The sequence below is a fragment of the Hyperoodon ampullatus genome (assembly GCF_949752795.1).
Source record: "Hyperoodon ampullatus genome assembly, chromosome: 5".
NCBI lineage: Eukaryota > Metazoa > Chordata > Mammalia > Artiodactyla > Ziphiidae > Hyperoodon > Hyperoodon ampullatus.
The window spans coordinates 45,027,844-45,048,289 of record NC_136918.1 but is presented as its reverse complement, the minus strand read 5'-3'; the positions used below and the strand labels follow the sequence as shown (position 1 = coordinate 45,048,289).

The window sequence follows — 20,446 nt, the reverse complement described above, 5'->3', positions numbered from 1 at the left end:
CTGTTGTGGCCTCTCCTGTTGCGGAGCACAGGCTCCGGATGCGCAGGCTCAGCAGCCATGGCTCATGGGCCCAGCCGCTCCGCAGCATGTGGGATCCTCCCGGACCGGGGCACGAACCCGTGTCCCCTGCATCGGCAGGTGGACTCTCAACCACTGCGCCACCAGGGAAGCCCCAAGAACATCCACTTTTATGATGGAGAAACTGGAGGTTAGGTAACTTGGCTGGAATATTAGAATCAGGATTAGACTCCTTTTATCCTAGTCCCAGATGATGCTATGTTGCGTCCTTTCTCTTGTAATTTGACATTTCTGGGTTATCAATAACTCCTGTTTGGAGAAGCTTACCAGAAAGAGATAATGAGTACTTATAATAGATTTTCCTTTTGTATCTGATCTTCTTCACTGTTTGTGTTTCTAAGTTCTCAAAGAAGTCAGATGGACACATTAAAGACCAAAGGCTGGGGGCAAGAGCAAAGTCATGGAGTCAGAACAACCCAGTTTGTTCCAAAACAATGTGAGTTCCCAGATTTAGCTGTATCTTAATAGTCTTAATATATTGAACTTAGTTCAAGTGCATATAAAATTGAAAAATGACATACTAGTAAAAGATGGTGTACCAAACTTTAAAACATTATCAGACCCCAGGGCATTGATAGGGGCCTACCAGTACCAGTAGTTTAGTAAAAAAGCTATTTCAAAATAAAGCCAATTTATAAAATACCTCTTGATTATTATTCTAGCTTCTATATCGTAGTGTATATTTTGTGAGCCTAAAATTAATTTCTTTGTATTCCTTATATTAATTTCCTTGTATTTCTCTACTTGCTGTTCACTAAATGACACTAAATGATAGCTTACCAGGTGAGCAGATATTAGTCAGTTTACACTAAAGATTATATTTAAAGGAGAAAGAGATTTATGCGTTTTTAAGCAACTTAATTCGTATGGAGGCTAATGTCTTTGGAACCCATTTTAGCATTTCAATGTAAATTAATATTTTGATACTTTGGAAACCATAAATTGAAATTCCAGCTATATGATTGATTAATAAAGGAAACGCTTTTTTTTTCTTTTTTTTTTATCATCCTCACAGATAAAGTTGTTGAAACAAGGGGACCTCTGTGTTCAGTGAGAAGTGAAAAGAGGTACATGGTTCAGTTTATTCTAAGTTTTCTTTGACATATTATTTTCTTACTTTATAGACTATATTTATGAGTAACCATGTCTGAGGAATTGTGAACTCTTCTCAGCTCTGGTAGCTGGTCAGCATATGTGGGTACTTAGGTAGCTCTTGTGTCAGATGTCCATGCTAGCTTGGGAGGGTGCCCTTCTCCCCTAGGCATTAGAGGTTGGGAGGCATAGGTACTGCTTAGACAAGAGCGTGGGTGTGGTGGGCATCTCTGGTGATCAGCATCTCTAATATATGAACAGTGAAGGCAGTTCTGTGTGCCTTAGGATTTTGGATATCGGTTCAGTTATAGTAGAGTTTGGTAAACTATGGCCCATGGACCAAATCTGGTCCACCTGCCTGTTTTTGTAAGTAAAGTTTTATTGGACACAGTCATGCTCATTCATTTACATACTACTTATGGCTGCTTTTAAACTACAATGAAAGTTGAGAAGATGTGACAAAACCCATAAGACCTGCAAAGCTGGGCTTCCCTGGTGGCACAGTGGTTGAGAGTCCACCTGCTGATGCAGGGGACGTGGGTTCGTGCCCCGGTCCGCGAGGATCCCACGTGCTGCGGAGCGGCTCTACCCATGAGCCATGGCCGCTGGGCCTGTGCGTCCGGAGCCTGTGCTCCGCACCGGGAGAGGCCACAATAGTGAGAGGCCCGCGTACCGCTAAAAAAAAAAAAAAACCTGCAAAGCTAAGATATTTACTATCTGATCCTTTTTAGAAAAATTTTGCTAACCTTTGGTTTAGAGGACTATATAAACTCAAGGCAATATTTGTTTACAATTATTAAATCTTTCTGAAACTAGTTTAATATGTATCAGATTACAGTCATCCAGTCTGTAATCTCTCACTTTTTTCCTCAGGTGTTCAAAGGGGAAACTTTCTGATACAGAGAAGACAGTTGGAATCAGACTAGAAAATGAAGGTGTAAGTAGAAACCCTAGTTAAATTTTATGTCTTTTACTCTTTCACCTGGCTTATGTTAAAATTTTGGGCCCATGAAAAATAAGAAAGATGATATATGTTACTTTGATTTCTAATTCCGTTGTTTTCTTTGAAGAAGCAGCAGGCATTGAGGATACACACCTTTGGCTTTCTTCTGAGTTGCAAGACTTTTATCTCTGTGCTGTAGCGACCTTTGTAAGAGAGACTAACTTGCTTCCATCCCAACCCTTATCTGTGTTGCCTGGCTTCTTTTGGAGAATTTTTTAAAACCATACATCTTTAGGGAAAATAGTTGTTCAGGACTTTTCAGATTCAAGATTTCATATTTAGTTGAAAATATCACCAATCTTCTGCTTAATTGGATTTTACATTTTCTATATAAGTATCAGAATAAGAAGTGTCCCAGTGATCTCCATAGCAGTACCAACATTTTAAATAATAGTGGCAAAGTATTTTACTAAGCACTCCATATCCAAAAGAATTATATTCCTAAACTAAATGCAAACTTGAAGTTTTAGATTATTTCATATTTTAGGTAATAGAAATACCAAAGTTTAGGGAACTGCTTTGTGTTAAGTATCAGTCTGATCAAGATTCTCTTTTCCCATTTGATATCTTCATAAGAACTAGTCTTAAGGCTAAGTCATAGTCTTAAGTCATAATCTTAAGTCCTAAGTCTTAGGTTGTTCCCTTCTCTAATGTATTTGTTACCTGGCTAAAGACTACGTCCTGCTTCTATCCTTGCTGAACCTGAAGGCATTGCGATCTGGGACCATGTGGAAGGGCCAGCAGCTACTGGTTTCCTAGGACCAGTATACCTGGCAGTTGGCTATAGTAAAGAACACTCACTGGCTACGTGTGTTGAGAGTGTAGTTCTAGTCCAGTGCTCTATTTCTAAATAAATTTCCTAAGTTTAGATAAGTTTGCATACCAGATGACTTAAGTTCAGTATTAACAGTTACGTAGGGTCATGATAAGGAAAGATTTTTATCAGAATTTCTGAGATGCTGGCAAAATTCTGTTTATTGACCTGAATGGTGGTTACATAGGTGTTAATATTACAAAAATTAAGTGCACATTAATGTTTTGTGCATTTTTCTATAATATATAATTTTTTAAAAGGATGAAGTAGAACAAGTTTACTTGGTATAAGGATAGAAGTGGTTTATATTGAGTGGTGGGATTATGGGTCATATTTTTTGCTTTTTTAAAGTTTTTCAAAATGTCTTTTAACTATATTATTTTTAATTGAAATAAGAAAACTGAAAATACTTTTCTTGCTACCTCCAGGGAAAACAAATGTTCTCCTTCATGGTTTATAATTGAGGTGTCCTGTTGTGAGCCTTAGGTCTTGAACAATTTTTGTTCCCTCTTCCAGGGACAGGCAGATATGCTTAATCTACTTTACTCATTTGGGGATTTACTAATTCTCTTTTCTTTCAAGATAATGGTGCTGTTTTATATTTCATGTGTTACGTGTGTTTATATGTGCAAGTATCAAACATGTCAGTAGAATATGGGAACTTTTTTGATCAGAGGAGGGGACTCCAGCTGGAACCTGACTTATCTGAAGAAGTGTCAGCCCGACTCCGCCTGGGCAGTGGAAGCAGTGGCTTACTCAGGAGGAAGATGTCAATACTTGAGACAAAAGAAAAAAATTGCTCAAGCAAAGAGAGGGATAAAAGGACAGATGATCTTCTTGAACTTACAGAGGTATTGTTTCTTGTTTCTTGTGATGATCAGAATAAGGGGCATGTTTTTAAATAACCTCAGTTATTTAAGACTTGAGTGAATGTTTTGTTTTGAAGAGTTTCTCCAGGCTAGGGAATGTATGTATGAAGGAAATCAGGCCCAAGGGCTGGTCAGTCACTGGCTACACTGATCATTAGTGATCTGTGAAAGTGGCCTAAGGGATTAGATTAATTTCAGCAAATGTGAGTAGACAGAATTGTCACATATCTTGGAATATAATGGGTTCTTTGTAGATTCTTCTTCTAAACTTAAAATATTTTGAGTTACACGGTATGGGTTTGACATTAGGAAGGAGTTCATTGCAGTTTTTTTTTTTTTAAACATTTTATTTTATTTGTTTATTTTTGGCTGAGATGCACGGCCTGTAGGATCCCAGTTCCCCAACCAGGGATCGAACCCAGGCCCAGGCAGTGAAAGCACCAAGTCCCAACCACTGGACTGCCAGGGAACTCCCCTTCATTGAGGTTTTTGTTAAGCGATTATGGTTCACTAAAATGTCCCTTTCAATGATTATTGTATTTGAAACGTTTCTATAAGTAAAAACTTATAGAAGACAAGGAAATGAAGGTAGTTAAAAATTCTCATTTTAAAGGTGAGCCCACATCTTGACTCCTTCTCCATTGTTGTGGTAGTCAGTCCTATTCAGTGAATATTTATTGAGCACTTACTATATGTTGGGCATGCAGGTGGAGAGAGAGAGATCCATAAAACTGCAAAATTTTGTTTAGTGGGGGGAGCAGTATTGAAAATATTTGGATAAAATAATTTCTCTTTGGTTTATAGATTCAGGCTTATAGCTTAAATATGCATTTCTCTTTGTAATTCTTGAGAATGATGCCATCTATTCAATAAGGACTCAGTTGCTAGACTGCTGCCTAGTTTTCTAGTTTCTGCTTACTCTCTTCATGTCAAAAGTGGATAGAATGATCTCTTTGATTCCTAATTTTATTACTTTGATGTTTTAAAATAAAAGTTCAGGAGGTAGATAAGGAAAGTATGAAAATGCTTTTATAGTGTTGTGAAGGGAGCAAAGGCTGAGGAGTTAGACACTCCTGGGTTCAAATCTTGGCTCTGCCTTTTAATCATTATATGACTTTGACCATGTAACCAAAATTCTCTGAGCTTTACCTCTTCTATAAAATGGTGATAATACTCTCCCCACAAGCAGGGATTAATGGTGTGCTTCAAGCATCTGGTACATGTTTGGCTCATGTATCCCACATGGTAGTGGGATAATTGAGAGTATACTTTAAATATTATTATCAAATTATTGTTTTCAGAAGCTAATAATTGAACTAACATTTTTTATAACCATTAGTAGTAAGATTGCTTTGTGCTCCTAAATTGACATCCTTTCCTACTTCAATTTAGTAGGTCTTTGATGGTATATTTTTCTTAAGGGTCAGGTATTAACAGAGATGAAAAGCTTTTTTCAATCTCAGACTTTCAGTATCTGATAGTGGTTCCATATTAAAGTAGCAACCTCTGGACTTTGTAATTCAGGACATGGAAAAGGAAATCAGTAATGCTCTAGGCCATGGCCCACAGGATGAGATCCTAAGTAGTGCTTTCAAATTACGAATCACTCGAGGAGATATCCAGACCTTGAAGAACTATCACTGGCTCAATGATGAAGTAAGTTGTCTTTATTTCCCCCTTTGACTATCATTATGCTTAACCATTTTCTGTCTGTAACCATAGTGGTTTCTACACAATTAAAAGGGGCTGGTAGGGCTTCCCTGGTGGCGCAGTGGTTGAGAGTCCGCCTGCCGATGCAGGGGACACGGGTTTGTGCCCCGGTCTGGGAGGATCCCACATGCCGCGGAGTGGCTGGGCCCGTGAGCCGTGGCCGCTGAGCCTGCGCGTCCGGAGCCTTTGCTCTGCAACGGGAGAGGCCACAGCAGTGAGAGGCCCGTGTATTGCAAAAAAAAAAAGGGTGGGGGGGTGGCTGGTAAAGCAGCTTTAGTTTATCTAAAACAAAAACATCTTAAACCTTAAAAACATGATTAATTCTGATTGTTTGCTGCCTTTAATTAGCAATGTTTCCCTCTTCTGCATTTGTGCTTTGTTTCATCCACCACTGCATTTACTAGTCTTCAGTGAGATTTTTATAAATCCCGGGTGCAACTGATAAATGGAAGGAAGCAAGCGATACTTTATTTTAGATGAATTCTTATAGGAGCCATTTTAGTTTTTCAATAATAAAGGAATATATTGATCACTGTATGTACACTATGTGATTTTTTTCTTTATTTCATTTGAGTGATAACTGTATAATTTGCCTAATTGTCATCTTGTATCCTTATGTATTTAGCTAAAGCTAGCTCCTGGTTCTTGCCAATTTCCCAGTTGGTTCTTTACCCAGCTGCTCAGCCCCTGCATTTTCTCCCTTTGCCTTCCTTCCTCCCCGCTATAACTAGTGACATATAAACACATTCTTGTAAAATTAGAATGTTTCTGTTTCACATTATAAATGTGAAATAAATGTGTTTATTATAGAAAATTTAGAAAATACAGGAAAAGTGAAGGAAAAACATTATCGTTTGAAAGTGGCACAACTCAAAAATAAACAAAATACTAATGTTTTGGTGTATTTCGTTCCATTTAATTTTTTTTAATTGAAGTGTAATTTATATATAGTAAAATTCACTTCCAGTTAATATTTTTGCATATTTTGTGTGTGATATAGTTACATATACATTTTCATTGTTGCAGACTTTCTCCTTGAGTTCTTTCTCTTGTCTCTCTTACTCATATGCCTCAAAAGTACAGTCTCATTCCTTCTTAATCCCTCCCATTTTGCACTGATCTTTTTTAAAAAAAATACATTTATTTTATTTTATTTATTTTATTTTTGGCTGCTTTGGGTCTTCGTTGCTGCATGCGGGCTTTCTCTAGTTGTGGTGAGCGGGGGCCACTCTTTGTTGCAGTGCGCTGGCTTCTCACTGCAGTGGCTTCTCTTGTCGCGGGGCACGGGCTCTAGGTGCGTGGGCTTCAGTAGTTGTGGCATGCAGGCTCAGTAGTTGTGGCACACAGGCTTATTTGCTCCGCGGCATATGGGATCTTCCCGGACCAGGGATCGAACCGTGTCCCCTGCATTGGCAGGCAGATTCTTAACCACCGCGCCACCAGGGAAGTCCCTGCACTGATCATTTTTTGTTTTCCATCTTCTGTCATAGACAGCCCTTTTATCCCCTTCCTTAGTACCTTCCCTTCCCTCAGCTTATTTTCTAATTCATCCTAATTGAGTTAGGTAGAAATCTAGTTTTGATAATATACTTGCCATATTCCAACATTTACTCTCTTGATATTACAGGTCATTAATTTTTACATGAATCTCCTGGTGGAAAGAAATAAAAAACAAGGGTATCCAGCACTTTATGCATTCAGTACTTTCTTCTATCCGAAATTAAAGTCTGGGGGTTACCAAGCAGTGAAAAGATGGACCAAAGGGGTCAATCTCTTTGAACAGGAACTTATTCTGGTGCCTATTCATCGGAAGGTACATTGGAGCCTGGTGGTAAGTCGAGAGGTTTAATTGTTGGAGTTTGGATAATGACTGTTCTGTTAAATGCAGGAATATCTCAGAGATATTGCAGGTTCAGTTACAGACCACCGCTGTAAAGCAAATATCGCAATAAAGAGAGTGACATCAATTTCTTGGTTTCCCAGTGCATATAAAAGTTATGTTTACACTACACTGTAGTTTATTAAGTCTGCAATAACACTATATCTAAAAAACAATCTATGTACCTTAATAAAAAATACTTTATTGCTAAATACTTTTTATGCTAACCATCATCTGAACCTTCAGTGAGCTGTAGTCTTTTCACAATAGTAGCATCAACGGTCACTGATCACAGATCACCATAACAAGTATATTAATAATGAAAAAGTTTGAAATGTTGTGAAGAATTACCAAGATATGACACACAGACATGAAGTGAGCAAACACTGTTAGAAAAATGACGCTGATAGACTGGCTTAATGCAGGGTTGCCGCAGACCTTCAATTTGTGAAAAATGCAGTGTCTGCAAAGCACAATAAAATGAAGTGTGCTGGTAATGAAGGCGACTCTTCTGTCTAGTGAGAGTCCCATAGTATATGTTAAAGGCATACTCTGCAGAGTCCCTTCTTAGTTCTTGAGTTGAACAACTTAGAAAGCTACAAGACAGTCTGTGTAGTGGAGGAGCTTTGATTTTTAATAGGAAAGAATTTTAGTGCACGTGGGTTATTTTATTACTTTTGTTTACAAGATGATAACGAGTTTATTGTAGTAAAGGTATAAAGAAAAAGGCAAAAAAAAGTCTCATCACTCTGAGAGGACCACTAATGTTTTAAGGAATAAGTTTCTGTGCCTTTCTCTAGGAATAGAAAAATATAATTTTATAGACATGGAGCTCATATCATCTGTGATGTTTTATGAAAAATGTGTCTTAGAAATCCATTCATGTTGGTACATATATTTTTTTTAAATGCTTATCTTTTTAGAAATAAAATTCTCATTTTTGTGATGGTTGTTTCTGGATGTTGCATTTTTCCATTATAGGTGATAGACCTAAGAAAAAAGTGTCTTAAATATCTGGATTCTATGGGACAAAAGGGCCACAGGATCTGTGAGATTCTCCTGTAAGTAAAGGCTTAAAAACTTCAGTGTTGCCTAGTGTGCCCTTTGTTAAGTGGCCTTTCTTCTTTCCATCCTCTGGTGGATGGTAGTCTAATGTGTAGTGAGAGCTATCTTCCTAGTTGTTCACAACTTGACCTGAATCCATCTTTTTGTCTAAAAATAACCTCAAAATCTGATCTTAACTGAGAAATCTTATTTAATAGCATCATTGAAAACAAGTTTGTCATATGTCATAATGTAAAATATATTTGATCAGAATCCCGTGATTTGAATTAGATTTCTCTGGGATTGATACACTCTGAATTCTTAAGCCCACTCACTGATGTCTCTGTGCTTTGCATGATGGTTCGGTTCATCTCATAGAACCTGGAGGTAATTTTTAAGTTGAAACATGGTTTGTAGGTAACTGTTTTAATAGTAATTGCTAGAAACCTGCCTTTAAAGCATAGTCATCTATTAGCTATGTAAAGTGATGACAAGAATTTCACAGAGAGGAAGCAAATCAGTGAAACAAGTCTATTTTGAAACCCTTATGCTCACTGGAAGCAAATGCAGGTTCCAGTTTTTAATTTTAGTAAGGATACTTGGATAATTTTAATAAGGATACTTTAGTAAGGAACTCTTGTTGAATGATGTGAAGAAAAGTTAACAACAATTCAGTTCTTTCTTTTTTGATGTTGTTTTAGTGTAAAAGATCCTTTTTATTTATGGGTGTTTATCTTGAATAAAAAATATAGAGAAGAAATTTTTTAAAATCATAAGATACACCAAATTGTTTATAAAGCAGTTATCTCCTTCTAGTCTTTTCTGCTTAAGATGTATGTAAAATGTGCATACATACATACGTGTGCACATACACATACATATAATCACATACTTATGAATGTTTTCATTGGAATCATACAGCAAAATTTTGTCTGTTGCTTATAATAGGATACCAAAAAACCATACTTTTATAACATTCATACTTTTTTCCCCCTCTCTCTCTTTTTCAATATATGAAGAGTTCAGCTTCTTCGGGTATCTGAGGCCCCCTCCCTTTCCTGATGCCCCTAGTCCAACTTTTCTCAATTTTTTTCATTATCACCTCCCCACTCCAAATTTTTTTTTAATTTAATTTCTCCATGACAAGAGAAAATAGTATTAAGGAAGAGCCTTTTTTTGTTTGTTGGATTGAGCTTTAGAGGGCTACAAACCATTGAAATATCTAAGATTTTTGCCTTCTAAGAACCAGTTGTCACCTCTCTCGGGGTGATATTGCTGCTGCTCCTGTTGTGAGCGCATGCCCTAGCATAGCACTGGTTTCCCTTTTATGCAGGTTAGGGTGAGAACTGAGATGCCTGCGTTAAATTTGATAACCCTCTGGAGATTTGGATAAAATTAAATCACTCTCAATACTTAAGTATATATCACCTAGGAATGAGGAAATTCTCTACATAACCACAGTGCCATTATCACACTTAAGAAAATTGACAACCACTAATGTGTAATATATGGTTCATGTTCTGATATCGTCAGGTATCTTTTATAGCTTTTTTTCCTAATCCAGGAAGTCAGTCAGGGTTCATGCATGTAAGTAATGTCTCTTTAGTCTCCTTTAGTTTAGAATAGTCTCCTACATTTTTTTTTTGTTTGTTTTCCATGGCAGTGCCTTTTTTTAAAGACTCCAGACCAGATGTCTTGTTTTATATCTATTTTTAAGTGAGAAAAAGCAAGTTATAGAATGAAGTACTTTTTTTTAATAGAATAAAATGTGTGTTTTAAAATGGGGTGGAGTAGAGAACTAGAAGAACAAACAGCAAACCATTAATAGTAAATATTTCCAGAGTGGTTATTATGGGGTCTTTTGCATTTTACATATTATGTTTCAATTTTTAAAATATAACCATATATAATTTTTGTAATCAGAAAAAACACAAAATAAAAGGTAAAAAGCCAAAAACAATCATATTTTTAAAAATCTAACAGAGATGGCTTTGAGAATGGCAGGTCTATTAAACATCACAATGTCTGTGTAGTCATAATGCTAAGTCTCCACAGGGATTCATCAGTATATTCCTTCTTTGCTGTTTTTTCAGTCAGTATTTACAGGATGAAAGTAAGACCAAAAGAAATATTGACCTGAATGTTTTAGAGTGGACCCACTACAGCGTGAAGCCACATGTAAGTGGTGATCATCTGTATTTCAAATACTTTGTTGCATTTCCTGTCAGTAGCATATTATTTAGACTTGGCTTCCTTCCTCCCCTTACTCACTCATCCTTAGGCATGCATCCTCCTGAGGTTTACATCTTTAGAATGATCACTTCTAAATCTTCAGAAATTCATTTAACCAAGTTGTTTGCTTTTAAGCCTTTATCTTGTTTCTTAAACTATAAATGTTAAATATCTGCATGTCTCAAAAAATTGAGAAAAAAGCACAACACAATAAATTCAAGCCAGCTACTTTTCTTGGTTGGCATTAATGGAAATTTGAAAGCTCCTGTTCAAAACTTACCTGAGAAATTTGTATATTTAGATCTTAAGGGTCCGATGCTGTGAGTCCTCAACAGTCAGGTGTGCTATTTGTGAATGTGCTTTGGATCTTGCCAGATTTGAATCTCAGGGCTTAAAAATGCATACATATGGGACTTCCCTAGTGGCGCAGTGGTTAAGAATCCACCTGCCAATGCAGGGAACATGGGTACAACCTTGGTCCGGGAAGATCCCACATGCTGTGGAGCAACTAAGCCTGTGCACCACAACTACTGAGCCTGCGCTCTAGAGCCTGTGAGCCACAACTCCTGAGCTCATGCACCACAACTACTGAGGCCCAAGCACTTAGAGCCTGCGATCCACAACAAGAGAAGGCACCACAATGAGAAGGCTGCACACAGCAACGAAGAGTAGCCCCCGCTCGTTGCAACTAGAGAAAGCCTGCTTGCAGAAACAAAGACCCAACACAGCCCAAAATTAATTAATTTAAAAATGCAGGGCTTCCCTGGTGGCGCAGTGGTTGAGAGTCTGCCTGCCGATGCAGGGGACACGGGTTCGTGCCCTGGTCCGGGAGGATCCCACATTGCCACAGAGCGCTTGGGCCTGTGAGCCATGGCCGCTGAGCCTGTGCGTCTGGAGCCTGTGCTCCACAGCGGGAGAGGCCACAGCAGTGAGAGGTCCGCGTACCGCAAAAAAAAAAAAAAAAAAAAAAAAAATGCATGTGTCTTTTAGCCCTAATGGCTCCTTTTTTTAAAAAAAAAATTTATTTATTTATTTATTTATTTATTTATTGGGCAGTGTCAGGTCTTAGTTGCATCACGTGGGATCTTTATTGCCACATGCTGGATCTTTAGTTGCTGCAAATGGGATCTTTTGTTGCAGCATGTGAGCTCTTAGTTGCAGCATGTGGGATCTAGTTCCCGGACCAGGGTTGGAACCCATGCCCCCTGCATTGGGAGCATGGAGTCTTTGCCACTGGACCGCCAGGGAAGTCCCCTAATGGCTCCTTTTTAAAGTAAGCTACATGAGTTCAATTTTAGCCCTAACCTGTATATAATGGCTTGACTATCTTTATCCAAAAACATTTTCATTTCTAAGTTGAAGAAGAGTAAGTGTTGAAATTTCCTGAGGAAAGCACAGATGAAAGAAGAGTTTGTTAGGATGAGTAACTGTGTTCTGGAATGGGAAATGTAATAAAGAAGACAAATTTTCTTCATTTGTGTGGTGGAGTCTATAGTTCTCTCCACTCTGTGAGAGATGCTGGGCTCAGGAGAGAAGTTCAAGGTACCTACCATATGTATGGGTGGTGTGAATTTTCAATCTTTTCCTTTTTACAATAATCGTGTATTTTTTTGAATAAAAATTGAGTTTTTGTCATCTAGTATGTTTTCCAGCAGTGGAATTAGACTCTCTTATACTCTTATTCCCCTTATAACTGACAGCCAAAGTGTGTAAGGGGCTGGCAAGGATTAGTGCGACACGGGCTTGGGGATTGTGTGAGTTTACTTCATCTGGGCTTGGAATCCACCACCTTTGGTTTATGGTGCGTTTAAGTGCTGCTTGCAAGCAGTAGTGTTGTTTTTTTCAGGACAGAACTGAACATCATGGCAAGATTTCCTAACTGGTTAAACCCTATAAAGAGGCTTTATTCTTTCTCCTGCTTGCAGCTGTGGGGGTCCAAAGCAGTAGTCTTAGTTTTCCGGCTAGGGAAGACAAGTCAGACTCTGCAGTATGGAAATAGGTTAGTTGTACTGTAAGCATATCTCTGATTGAACCACACTTAGGCATTTTCAAAATTTATGAATGCCTCTGAAACAATTCTGACTAGAATTCCCGTTCCTGGTAATAAACCTTCTTTCAGTTTGCTTTATATGAGAGGTGAGAGATGGAACTCTCACTTTGCTTTTCTCTTTCCTTCTAAAAAACGTTTTCCGGGCTTCCCTGGTGGCGCAGTGGTTGAGAGTCCGCCTGCCGATGCAGGGGACACGGGTTTGTGCCCCGGTCCGGGAGGATCCCACATGCCGCGCAGCGGCTGGGCCCGTGAGCCATGGCCGCTGAGCCTACGTTTCCGGAGCCTGTGCTCCACAACGGGAGAGGCCACAACAGTGAGAGACCCGCGTACTGCAAAAAAAAAAAACGTTTTCCATGAGGCTCACATACTCCATGTCATGGGTTGGGTTTTTATGCCACATAAAGACTAATTGTGTTTGTGTGTGTGTGTTTGTGTAATACCAGATTTAACATTTACCTTTATAATATTGTTTATCCACAGTAATATTTAGAAAAAGTCAAAGGAGTTTGTATTTGATGAAATTTCACCCCTTCCTCTCCTTTTTTTGTAATTTTAGGAGATTCCTCAACAGTTGAATGGGAGTGATTGTGGAATGTTTACTTGTAAATATGCAGATTATATCTCTAGGGACAAACCTATCACATTTACTCAGGTGAGTGGAGACCCCTCCTCATCCATTTACTTGTTACTAAACAAGATAAACTCAGAGCATGTTACCAGTGCCTCGCACACATTAAGCTGTTAATAATGGTAGCTGTGCTACTATTATTGCTGTAAACCTTGGCCATAGCCCTACTCTTGCTAGTATCAGGGTTTGTCACTGTATCTGCTCTCACGTTTATCCTAGTCTTTGGTGACCAGTGGGGCAATTTGCATATCTCTGAACTCCAGTGTTCACTGGTTCTTGAGTATTACTAATATTTTTAGCCAAAGAAGGAGGCACATCAGAATATGTAACAGCATGGGGAAATCAGGCCTTGTGAGAACTTAAGCTGCAGGTCAAAGATATAACTATGAATGTTGATTTTCCCTTCTGTTCTGATTATTTTTGGTTCTCCATAGCTCTGCATTTGAGTGGAAATTCAAGTATGCTGGGAACTCTTGAGTATTTATGTTTGTAATAGTGGATTCTCAGTCTTTTTACAACCAAGGACAACCTCCTTTAAAAAATAGTTTGCTTTAACAGACCTCATTTTGATAGCTACCAAATTGTACATATTGAATAGTAGGACTAATAATAACCCCATTCTAAGCTTTTGAACAACATGAACTAACTAGGGCTCCCATGCTGAATTAATACAATTGGTTAGCTTCAGCAGTTTTACTAAGAATAAATATGTAATTTTTTACTACATGTTTTGAGCTATTTAAAATAATTTATGAATCCATGTGTTAAGACTTTTTAGGCCTCTTCACACTAGTTTATAGTAAAATGGTATATCCAACTATTTATAAGGAAACTCCAGGAGTACCTCAAGGGTATCTGATTTCATCAAAAAGAGTTACAGGTGATTTTGGATTTGTCTTGCATGTTGTTGTTTTGAAAATTGGACCATGTAGTGATTATCAGTTAAAGCAGAATAATATTAAGAAAAGCATCTAATTCTTTGATGCATCTAAAGAAGGAGTTATTTATTCCCTGAACCTAATCACATGAGATTTGAAGGGGGGAAGTTGCTATTTGAACAGAATTGGCCATGGACAACATTTGGTATAGCACAGAGTAATTTGCAGGTTTGTTTTTTTCTTTATTTAAATAGACTTCATGTTTTTCTCATAAGAGAGCAGAATATGTTCATTTTAGAATGTTTTGAAATACAGGTAAGTAGAAAAGTTACTTTTTGTGCCGCCACTTAGCTATTTCCCTTTTTGGTACACGTTTTTGTTTTGAAGTTGTTGTTGGACTCTATTGTATAATTCTGCATCCTGCTTTGATTTTCCTTAACACGTAAAAATGCTTATGATACATATAATAATACAAATAACCTTTTTTTATGGCTTTTTAAGTCTGTACCATGATGTGGAAAAGTCAAGGCTTACACAAAGGACATTGACATCCTACTTTATTTACATGCTACAACTAAAGGTTGTTGACGCTGGGCACTTTCATGTGTGATATATGTGTTACTTGTGGATTCTCTGCAGCACCAGATGCCTCTGTTCCGTAAGAAGATGGTGTGGGAAATCCTTCATCAGCAGTTGCTGTGAGAACGCCCTGCCGCAGTCCCTCCCGCTGCTGGTGGTTCTTTCACAGATGGACGTTTCCATATACCTCATGCATTGTGGGTTAAAAAGTCCCTGCATCACCTCTGTTCTCTCACAGGTACTGAGCTATTAGAAGTGCATGATGGCCCCTCTCTGCACCCTAGTCCTGACTTGGTGTGTAGAGGGCTGCTTGCAACCCTGTTTATAAGGCCATGCCTGCTCAGAGCCCTGGACTATCAACCCACACAAGAACAAACGCTAATTAATACTTTTTTTAAGTTTTTTTTTTTCCCTGTGAATGTGGGAAATACAGGATTTATTCTATGATTTTTCTGTGTGTTTGTTCACGTGTATTCATTCACTCACTCATTTGCAAACATAATGGGCAGTGGCTGTTTTCTGCTGCTCTTTTAAAGTTAACTCTAAATTTCTCATTTGAACTATTTATTTCTGAAAGGAATGTTAAGCTGCCACTCCCTGCTGAAGATCAGGAGGGAAATCAGTGGGGGGAGGAAGGGTTAATTAGCTTCTCTAGCTGGAGCAGTAACAGCCGACTTGAAGCAGGAGGTCTTCTTTCTTTTGAGGCTTGGAAATGCCAGGAGAAACACTGTGGTGTAGGGCTCTGGTTGCCTTTCAGAGGAAGTTCCACACTACAGCATTGGCACGGTGTCATGGAAAAGTGGAACTATGGCCAAGGAACTCTGGCTATCCAAGTGTCTTCAGAAGAGTGTCGTGGTCATCCTAAAGAGACTTCCCTTTCTGGAAATGAGGTGACTTGGCTACTCTTGAAACTGGATTTGAAGTCACTGTAAACCCTAAATCTTCATTTTCATCCCAAATCTGGTTGAGTATAAGCCTCAGATATGTAAGGGCTGGCCTGGGCTGTTTATTTCAAAAGATACTATTCAGTTTAAAGCTATTTTCCTCAAAGTTCTTTTTTCTATATATAAAGCCAAAATTAAGTTTTGTACTCATTAGTATTTACATCTCCCCATTCCACCGCCACTGAAATCTGTGCAAGAAAATTTAGTACTTGGCTCTGAGGTTGCCAGTTATACAGTAGTCTATTTTGCCTATGAAAGTTTGTATTTAACTGTTTTGTTCATTAAAAACCTTACAGTGGTTACGCATATTTAATTTCAGAAAGTTTAGAGTTGGTCAGAACATATTTTGCAAGATCTAGTGCCTAGTGTTGCTTTTCTGATGTAATAAAAGGTTGTCTGGCAGAACCTGAAAAGTATACGCTGATTTCTAACCCTTTCCCTACTTAAACCTCCCACACTTCTCCTCGTTCACAAAAGTAAGAGGTCAAACCAGAAAAACTGGGCATCTGTTAGCTATGAATCAACATGTCTGCCATCTGGAGGCCCTGGCTTCTGGTCGCAGAGGCATACTTTTTTAAAAAATTATTTTTAAATTTATTTATTTAATTTTGGCTGCATTGGGTCTTCGTTGCTGTGTGTGGGCTTTGTCGCGGTGAGCGGGGGCCGTTCTTCGTTGCGGTGCGTGGGCTCTAGGCGCGTGGGCTCTAGGCGCGCGGGCTTCAGTAATTGTGGCACATGGGCTTAGTAGTTGTGGCTTGCAGGCTCTAGAGCGCAGGCTCAGTAGTTGTGGTGCACGGGCTTAGTTGCTCCATGGCATGTGGGATTTTCCCGGACCAGGGCTCGAAACCGTGTCCCCTGCATTGGCAGGTGGATTCTTAACCACTGCGCCACCAGGGAAGCCCTACAGAGGCATACTCTTGCAGGCAGTTTTCCCTGAGATGTGTAAAAATCTTGGTATAAGACCTGGGGCCTGTGGTGAGGATTGAAACCGCTGTGCCTGCCTACTTGATGGTCAAACCAGAGGACGTGCGCTTAGGTGATGATTAAAGAGTCAGCCAGTTGGGCTGAGTCTCCCTCAAGCCTAGGCTGTACAGAGAACCCTGCCTGCAGCCTCCGTTCCTTTCTTGAGGCTTCTGGAGCTGTGCCAGTGAGTACTGGGATCAGGCAGCGGGCACAGCCAAGAAAGGCCAGAGATTTACTGGGTCAGCAATGCACTGAACGCCTGGTTCCCACTTGGCACTAGTAGGTTTCACCTGAGAATTTAGAACCTTGTTTAAGATTTGTTCCATGTGGGGTAAATCCTTTTAGGAATGGCAGCCCAAATGAGTGATGCTGGGGGTTAATGTATTTGTATTACAAGTATTTGGAGGGGCTTCTTAGAGCAGCATTCACTGAGCTTTCCACTAATGTGATTCTTCAGGATAGCTCTTAATAATCTCCTAGGACATAATGAATTGATGAGAACAGAGAGTCAAGTTGGAGAATGCCATTCTACTTAACCCTGAGTTTCTGAATTTAATAGGAGATAACACAGCCATGCTTCTCTAGGCACTGACATTTCTCTGTACAGATTCTTGTTGGTAATAGAATTTTAATACCTAAACAGTTTATGAGAAAAGCAGCCAGCTACTGATAATTTGCTAATTATCAGTAGCAAATTATTAACATTAAAGCCAGTGAGAAAGATATCTGTATCTCTCTATATATTTTATTGCAGTAGTTTGGGGGGTTGAAAAAAAGGTGGAGTGAACCATTGTTCTTTTTCTAGTAGGCAGTCTCTCCTAAAGATTGATGAAGAAGAAAAAAAAACCCACAACTGTTGGTGAGCAAATGTCTTTCTCATTTTTGACCTTTGAGCCAGGAGGAGGGTGGGAGGGAAACAGACTTGGGGCATATGGAAGATGTCTGGAGAGCCCCTTATTCTACCTCAGTTACCTAAGGCTATTAGAACTTCTGATCTTTTCCTCCTAAGCACAGCTTGGGGAATGCCATGTTGAATGGTGGATGTTTGCCTGCACTGTGAGGCGTTGCTTGGTGCTGGGACCAAGGTGTGGGTGCAGGGAGAATGTGTCCTTGAAGATATATTGAACTTCAGATATAAATAAATAAATATGGTGGAGAAATTTAAGTTTGTAACAACCTTAGTACTATAGTTAAGCTACACAGTTTAAATTGGCTTTTCTGAGGGAATTCCCTGGTGGTCCAGTAGTTAGGACTCTGCACTTTCACTGCCGAGGGCATGGGTTCAATCCCTGGTTGGGGAACTAAGACTAAGATCCCACAAGCCGAGCAGCACAGCCAAAAACATAAATAAAATTTTTTTTTAAAAATTGTCTTTCATGAACTAATTGGGAACCTAATCTCTTTATGATAGTTTCTTTAAGAAAAGCTCTAGGTACCCAATATTCAAACAAAAGTTTGGTAATTGTTTGTAAGTTGGGGATCTAGGTGTCTGTATTGCTTTGGTGATTTTTTTTTTTAATTTATCTAATATATACAAGGAAGGGTTTGGGTATTTGAAATAGGTGTTGATTTTATCTATTTATCAATAAATTCATCTCTTTAATTCAGTGGCTTTCAAATATTTTTGATTGCAACTCATAGTAATAAATGTATTTTATATTGTGACCAATACACACATGCATATATTATGTGATTATATATGGACACAAAAGTTTTACAAAAAACATTACTTATCCTTACTACACTGATAGTTTTCTTTAAACAAAAATTTTTTTAAGGTGAGTTGTGACCACCACATTGATTTCTCAACCCACTAACGGATAGAAATCCAGTTTGAAAAACACTGCTCTAAATGAACTGACAGCAAAATGCAAAACTATAGTGCTTGAGACCACAAGAATACAACAAATGTGGGGTTGTTTTGAAATGAATCAATCTAAATCTAGGAAAACGGGCCAGAAGTTTTCAGACCCTCAATGGAAATACATGGTTAAACAATCCTTTTTCTTCAGGTTTTTACATTGGAATTTCGTGAAACATGTTCAGTAGAAGTCCTGTTACTTCCACGTAGGATGTAAAACAAAGGGTTCTATGGCCCAGTGAATGTGTGTACCATGTCTTTTCCTCCTGGGGATGCATGGCAAATGTAATAAATTAATGTCTTAACCTAGTGTGTCTAAAAACTTGGACGTTGAGCCCTCTGTGTTGACACCTGTGGAACTGTTTTGTGAAATACAGTTTGTCACGTGCCAGGAGAAGCAACATAGAGTTCTTGGAAGCATATGCTTCAAATATACGTTGGGGAAGTATCCCCTCACCCCATCTCAGGCCACCCCTGCCAAGCACACACACTGCCTCCTTAAGGGCATGTGGTGATCATAGTCTGTGGTGCCACTTATATTTTTCTTTAATTTATCAGTAATAGGTGTTCATGGTAGAAAAATAAAATACTGATAAAAGTTAAAGAATAAGAGTTCTGTAAACTCACCACCCAGAGTTAATAACTTTTTTTTTTTTTTTTTTTTGCGGTACGCGGGCCTCTCACTGTTGTGGCCTCTCCTGTTGCGGAGCACAGGCTCCGGACGCTCAGGCTCAGCGGCCATGACTCACGGGCCCAGCCGCTCCTCGGCTTGTGGGATCTTCCCGGACCAGGGCACGAACCCGTGTCCCCTGCATCGGCAGGCGGACTCTCAACCACTGCGCCACCAGGGAAGCCCCAGAGTTAATAACTCTTAACATTAACATTCTGGTATATATCCTGGCCTTTGGTATATACTCTGCCACGCGTGTATTAATAAGTGTGTGTGTTGTGCACGCTTGTGCAAGTATATATATATTTTTGTTATTAACAAATACGGAATCACACTGTGTGGCTATATAACCCCCTTTCCACTTAATTTATGTTGAACATATTTTCATGGCAATATTGACATCTTAATTGCCATGAGTGTTCCAGCATACGGTTATAACAATTTATTTAATAAGTATTGTTAGACATACTGTCTTGCAGTGTTTTCAGTTATTCTCTTAGGAGAAGTTCTTAGAATTAAAATTTCTAAATTAGAGTTACATGTATTTTTTTTTAAATCAGAGATAAAAATCACCCATTAGTATCTTGACTTTTCTTCTGGCACAGGCTGATGACTTGTACCTCCACTGATTTAAGTTTTATAATATTTTTCATGTGTAGGTCTTCTGGATAAGTTCATTCTGAAGGATTTAATGTCTCATTTTAGTGGACAATTTTATCTTTATTCAACTACTTTACAAAAAACTTTTTATTATGGAAATTTTAAGATATAAACAATCATCACCACCTTTCAGCAGTTACTAAAATGTGGCTAATCTTGATTCACCTTTTTTTCATGGGAGGGGGAGAGTCTGGAGTATATTAAAGCAAAACCCAGACATCTTTCTACCTAAATACTTAAGAATGTCTCCCTAACGTATAATAACTTTAAAAAAAAAGCCTTTGTCATTTTTACACATAACAAAATTAGTAAGAATTTGCCAGTACCATCTAATAGTTCACATTCAAGTTTCCCTGATGATCAAGATGTTCTATTACATTCTTCTAATCAGGATATATAGTGGTTTGAATGGTGGCCCCCTAAAACATATGTCCTCATCCTTATCCTTGGAACCTGTATTACTTTCTTTGGCAAAAGATGTGATTAAAGATC

General features: G+C 38.6%; 1 protein-coding gene across 1 annotated transcript in view; it reads left to right on the top strand.

Moving 5' to 3' along the window:
* The window catches only part of SENP2 (SUMO specific peptidase 2), a 31,756-nt gene extending 15,557 nt beyond the window's left edge, over positions 1-16,199 (top strand). Inside the window, exons 8-17 of the mRNA XM_079705595.1 lie at positions 420-514; positions 1,094-1,145; positions 2,044-2,107; positions 3,662-3,838; positions 5,381-5,512; positions 7,194-7,397; positions 8,427-8,506; positions 10,583-10,667; positions 13,328-13,423; positions 14,917-16,199. Of these exons, the coding sequence (XP_079561721.1) occupies positions 420-514; positions 1,094-1,145; positions 2,044-2,107; positions 3,662-3,838; positions 5,381-5,512; positions 7,194-7,397; positions 8,427-8,506; positions 10,583-10,667; positions 13,328-13,423; positions 14,917-14,979 (1,048 nt within the window). The 3' untranslated portion in view covers positions 14,980-16,199. The remainder of the gene's footprint in view (positions 1-419; positions 515-1,093; positions 1,146-2,043; positions 2,108-3,661; positions 3,839-5,380; positions 5,513-7,193; positions 7,398-8,426; positions 8,507-10,582; positions 10,668-13,327; positions 13,424-14,916) is intronic.
* Positions 16,200-20,446: the final 4,247 nt, after the last annotated feature.